At 41.9% G+C, this 5,736-nt stretch overlaps 1 protein-coding gene across 2 annotated transcripts in view; it reads left to right on the top strand.

The window, feature by feature from the left end:
* The window catches only part of Ttc5 (tetratricopeptide repeat domain 5), a 37,345-nt gene that overhangs the window by 9,261 nt on the left and 22,348 nt on the right, over positions 1-5,736 (top strand). The window contains exon 2 of one of the 2 annotated variants that reach the window (XM_013035716.1): positions 4,233-4,365. The exons of the other annotated variant lie outside the window; for it this stretch is intronic. Within the exon in view, the coding sequence (XP_012891170.1) occupies positions 4,233-4,365 (133 nt within the window). The remainder of the gene's footprint in view (positions 1-4,232; positions 4,366-5,736) is intronic. 2 annotated transcript variants of the gene reach the window in all.

The following is a 5,736-nucleotide window of genomic DNA, read 5'->3' as shown; positions in this document are numbered from 1 at the left end:
AGATCTTAAAGCGCGCAAAAATCAAAATCAGTTGTACGTACACCTTTTAAAGTTTTTAAACAAAAATTTAAGACAGTATCTCTTTTAACTAGGTACCTTTGTTGGGCGTTATTTTCCCAGAGCTTGCTTATCTAGCAAGGCAGTTCACTAATTAGTCTTTTGAATCTTTGTGCTGTTCTCATTCAGCAAGCTGAATCCAGAGTCTGCTGAGTGAGCCTGCCACACTCACTCAAATCTTCCCTACCTCAGAAAACATAAAACGAACATACACACTAAACAAGACAAACAAGTGACCACAAAGACAAAATCAGGTCTCAGTGAATGGGGTGACATCTCACCACCATTCACTTACTAGGGGACTCAACACCCCTACTCACCTCCGGAGGATTTTTTTTCCTTTTTTCTTTTTTTTTAGATTCCTGCAAGCATTGACCCAGGGGCCTTCCAAGGCGGAGGAGAATTCCCAGTCATCTTGGGGCAAGGGAAAAGAAAAATCCCTAGCGGCCGTCCCCTCAGACTGACAGGTTCTCCCCCATGCTCAGACCCCCTGAGCCAAGGCCAAAGGCTGAGATCTAACTGGGGCCACTCGCAGGTGGTCAGTGGCAATTTCATAACTGACAAACAAGCAAGTTCCTAAATCCTGACAATCTGGGCTCGAGCTGTAACTTTTTTCCAGTGATCTAAAGTCAGACTTAAGGGGGTTGTTAGTTGCCGCCCCTTCCCTTTAAGGACAACAAGACATACAACAGAGACAATTAACACTAAACAGAAACAGAGGAAACCAGACAGGCCCTGCGCGGCAGTAGAAGGACTGCAAACAGAAAAGGCAACTTCAGATGGGAGTGGCCATCTGAACATGTTTTTTGTTTATGATAGCCTGAGCCTCTGCCTATTCCATTCATGAGGCAGCAGGTGTCCTCCTTTAAAATCAATAAGCGGGCACCATCTCTTCCCTTTTCTACCTCTTTTAAAATGTCCCTGATAATCCCATAAAAACTAAAAAAGGCCTCGGTAATTTCTTCTCCTTTAGCCGCTAAATCATTAATATTTTCCCCTACTTTACTCCAGGTAAGGGGATGAATGTCCGGGCCACCCAAAATTAGCCAAGGACATTTTTCCCCGACAAAACAAAAAAAATTTACAAGATCCTTTCTTTTTACTCTTATTCCTCTCTCCCTAAGAGCTTCCTTGGCTCATTAGACAACGTCTTGCCCATGGTTTATGGGACAGCAAACTTACCTCAAGACTTCCCACGGTGCACGAGTGATGCGATGTGGGCATCTCTACCCTTAGATTATTGGGGATCCCCGTCTCCAGCGCCGTCCGGTAGGCCACCGTGCCTCGAGCCCCACGTTGGGCGCCACTTGACCCGTCCAGCAGGTTCAGTTATTCGTTAGGCTCGAGGAGGTGCCTCCTAAAAACCAATGGGGGCGAGAGAGAAAAGAGACCAAGCGCATAAAGGAAGACAAAGTCAGTCTGAGTCGCGTCAAGGTCTGCTTTATTAAAGTGAGGCAGGGTTTATATGCCTGAAAGGACAGGGGAAGAGAAAGGATGAAAAAAAAACTTTGCAGAAGCAAGGGTGAGAAGTCCTGGGGTCACTTTTCCTTTGATTGTTGTGCTAATCTTAAAGGTACCTCCTGTAGTTTCTCTAAGAGACATTTATGGTTAGCCAAGCATGGCTTGCTTAGGGCTGGAGATAAGAGAAATGTTTATGGTTAGTCAAATGTTGTCTGCTTAGGGCTGGGGGAATATTTATGGCTAGCCAAATGTAGTTTGTTTAGGGCTGGAGGAATCTTATCTTTCCATACACTTCCTTGGCTCCCAATACCCGGGCTGGCTTTGAACCGCGATTCTCAGATCTCAGCCTCCTGAGTAGCTAGGATTACAGGCGTGAGCCACCAGTGCCCGGCTTATGCCACATCTTCTTGAGCCATTCATCTACTGAGGAGCATCTGGGTTGGTTTCATATCTTAGGTATGAACATGATTGTGCTGGAGCTTTAGTAAGGCCTTGTTTGTGGTCATTTGGGTAAATGCCCAGGAGTGGGATTGCTGGATTGTAGGTGAGCTCTATGTTTAGTCTCTTTTGAGGCACCTCCATACTACTTTCCAGAGTTATGCCACATTTCTTTATCCCTCATTCATGGAGGGGCATCTGGGTTTGTTTACCCCCTCTTGTCACTGTTTTTTATTTTGGTACCCTTTGTATTGTTTATACGTTTATCTGATTTGGGGATGGGAAGGGGGAATCACAGAAATGGTGAGACAAAGGACAAAGGGTGAACCAATGCAACAGAAGTACACACAAGACACTATGTTGGAAATGAACTTTGAGGTAGGAGGAGGGTGTAGGAGAAAATGGGGGAGCGGGTAACACTGTTCAAAAGGAAATGTACTCATTACCTTATGTAATTTTAACTCCTCTGTGCATCACCTTTACAAAAAAAATAACAGCACAAAGTCCTATGTTCAAGCTTCAGTATTGACTCTCTTTACCTAATTAAAAAACAGTGGGGGGTAATCATGGCTCAACCCTGTTCTGTGGTTCAGAACTAAGCTAAATAAAAACCATTCCATCATGGAGCTTTTATTCTGGTGGTAGAGATGACAATGAAGAAGACATACATATAGTTTCAAAGGATAGTATTGTGAAGAGTGTGATTTAACAGTGTGAGCTGGAAAAAAGATTAAAAAAATTTCTTCCATTCATGTTTTTTTTTCTTTTCTTTTTTTTTTTTTTGCCAGTCCTGGGGCTTGAACTCAGAGCCTGAACACTGTTCCATGGTTTCTTTTTGCTTAAGGCTAGCACTCTACCACTTTAGCTATGGTGTTACTTCTGGCTTTTTCTGTTTATGTGTTGCTGAGGAATCGAACCCAGGGCTTCATGCATGCTAGGCAAGCACTCTACTGCTATGCCACATTCCCAGCCAGTGTTTGTGGTTTAGAGGACCTCTCTGAGAAGTTGATATTTGAGCTGAGGTGTGAATGATGATGAATAATGCAGAAGTCTAGGAGCCAGTGTCCAGGAGCAGGGCAAGGCATGCTAAATGCCTCAAGCTGAGATTGAACTTGATGGATCTGAAATGCTGAATGGTGGCTCTGTGGCTAGATGCTGTAGGAGGAAGAGTGGTGAAAGTGAAGTTTGTTGTAAAGTGGGTTGTGGGAGGCCATGGTGAAGACTTGGATTTTATTCTCTCTGCAACTGGAAAACTTTGTGATTTAATGTACAATTTTACCAGGGCACTTGGATGACAGTGAATAGCATGGGACAGAGTAGGAAGTACACGGCCTGTTAAAGTGCTACAACAGTGGTCTAGACAAGTAATGAAGCTGAGCTGGTACAGGACAGTCTTAGTGGATAAAGATAGGTGGATGGATTTAGGCTGTTCTGTTGAAATAGTTGATAAAATGATGGGGTTAGGATGTATATTTCTGCTGCTATTTGGCTTCAGGAAAAAATAGTTAAAAAGCTTTGCCTTTGCCTTTGTCTTTGTATTACAGGAAACTCAAAACATTTGAAAGAGGAAAGAGAATAGGCAGGAAAATAATGTAAGAGAGCCAAAAGAAGACTTAACAAAACACCATTGCCAATATTAAGTTGATCTGTTTATGGTGGAAAGCAGTGCCTTTCTCACACTTGTGGACAAGTTTATTCTTGTTAGAAGTCCATCGTCTTTTGTGACACTAAGATTTGAACTCAGTATTCTGCACTAGCTAGGCAAACCCTCCACCATTTGAGACCACCCTCCAGCCCAGGAAACCCCCCCTTTTTTTTTTTTTTGGTTTCAGGTTTTTGTCTATGGTGGAGATCAGACCTAGAGCTTCTTGCCTTCTTGTCCTGCCACTGGGCTTAGGAAGTCCAGTTTTTGGGATAAATTTCAAAGTTTTGTTCTTTCTGTGACTAGAACCAGATAATGATCTTGTTAACTTGGATTTTCTCCAGTTGTAAAGTGTTACCCTTCTCCTAAAGATAGTATGTAAAATGCTTAGTGAGACTGTAAGTCCTGTTGGAGCTGGGAAGAAGAATTGTTATATTCAGAGACTGGTGTGGAAGATAGCTTGGTGCCATGAGAATAGTCTCGGACACTGGTTGCTTTCTTCTGTGGCATTTGTAGACTTTTCCACCTGCTTGTAAGAGAACCAGTATGTCTAGGCCAAGAATAAGTATGGCTAATGAGCATTGTTTCCTGTCACATGCTCTTCACTTAATGATACCACTCTTCTACTTTCTAGGAACTGGTAGATCAGCTCTATTCATTTCGAGATTGCTATTTTGAGACACACAGTGTTGAGGATGCTGTTCGAAGGCATCAGGATATTCGGGAGGAGATGGAGAAGACCGTGCAGCAGATGGAACAAATACTGGGTATGCAGCCCTTTGCCCTTAGTTGATATGATAGTTTCTTCTCTTTGTTTGTGGTTGCTCTAGGGCTCTGCCAGAGCCTGCCGGCAACGAAAGGGAATCCTGATTTGGGGGCGAGGATGAGGAAAAAGAAAATAAGACAAAGGATGGGGTTGGGAGGTCTGCAGCTCAAGACTGCAGCACCGTTTATTTTTAACTTTCCCTAATATATATATACTATTAAAAGTCAAGAGGTAACATAAGGTTACAATAGTCCAGAAAAACAAGGAAAATTTCAGTAAAAACAAGACAAGGTCAACTGGTAGAAAGTAAAACAAATTCTGCAGACATAGCAAAGCAATCCCTGGCACCTGGTGTTTTTTAAGTAAGCCAGTTCCTTGTATGTGCCTTCAAGCTAGCACAGGGGTCAAGATGACCTTAAAGCTTTACTGTCAGCTCCCAACAGGGCTCCTATGCAGAATATTCTTTCACTCCTTTTACTAAAGCTTGATTGTAGCAAATGATATGAAATAGAATATGCTTGCTGCTGCAAGTATTATAAACTTTTTTTTTGTGTGTGTGTGCCTGTTCTAGATCTTGAACCTTAGGGCTTTGATGCTGTTCCTGAGTGTTTTTACTGTAGGGCTAGTGCTCTACCACAGGAACAACAGCTGTACTCCTAGCTTTTAGTATGATTAATTAAAGCTAAAGGTCTCATAGATTTTCCTGCCTATGCTGGTGATCCTTAGATCTCATGATCTTTTTTTTTTTTTTAAGATTGTGCTTTTTATTTTTTATTGTGTTTTTAATGGAGAAATACATCATCTGCTTACAAAATAGCTCTTGAAAAATACAAGGAGTACAGATACTATAAAACAAAGCAAACTTGTCGTGAGACACTACATACATCATGCAAAAGCAGCAGTCTGATCTCCAAGTTATGAAAACTAGAATTAATAAGTCACTACACAGAAAAGGTCTAAATTTTCAGCCTGGCAAAACTTGGATACAGTTACATGAAACGCTTCATAAACTGAAATTTTTCCTCCCCAATGTGTAAACAAAATGACAAGACTAAATCTGCCTAGCGATGTCAGTCTAACTCTGAAGCTACACAAACACAGACACCTTTACAATTCGCCTGTTAGCTGACCATCTTTTTTCTTAGGTGGTGAAAGGAAAGGAAAGGAAAGGTGACTGTGCAGAGCAAAGATGTGGGAAGTAGAAATATCGCATACTAGACATTATAAAGTCATGTTGAAAAGAAAGGGAAAGGACTACACTCCAACTTTTGGAAAATTAATTTAGAAGGATAGGGGAAGAGATTAAGCAACTACAGGTGAACATGAAAAATGCACATGTAAGAGAATGGAGCACAATGGAGGATTCACAAAA

Source organism: Dipodomys ordii, unplaced genomic scaffold, assembly GCF_000151885.1.
Source record: "Dipodomys ordii isolate 6190 unplaced genomic scaffold, Dord_2.0 Scaffold218, whole genome shotgun sequence".
NCBI lineage: Eukaryota > Metazoa > Chordata > Mammalia > Rodentia > Heteromyidae > Dipodomys > Dipodomys ordii.
This window is presented reverse-complemented; position numbering and strand designations above follow the sequence as displayed.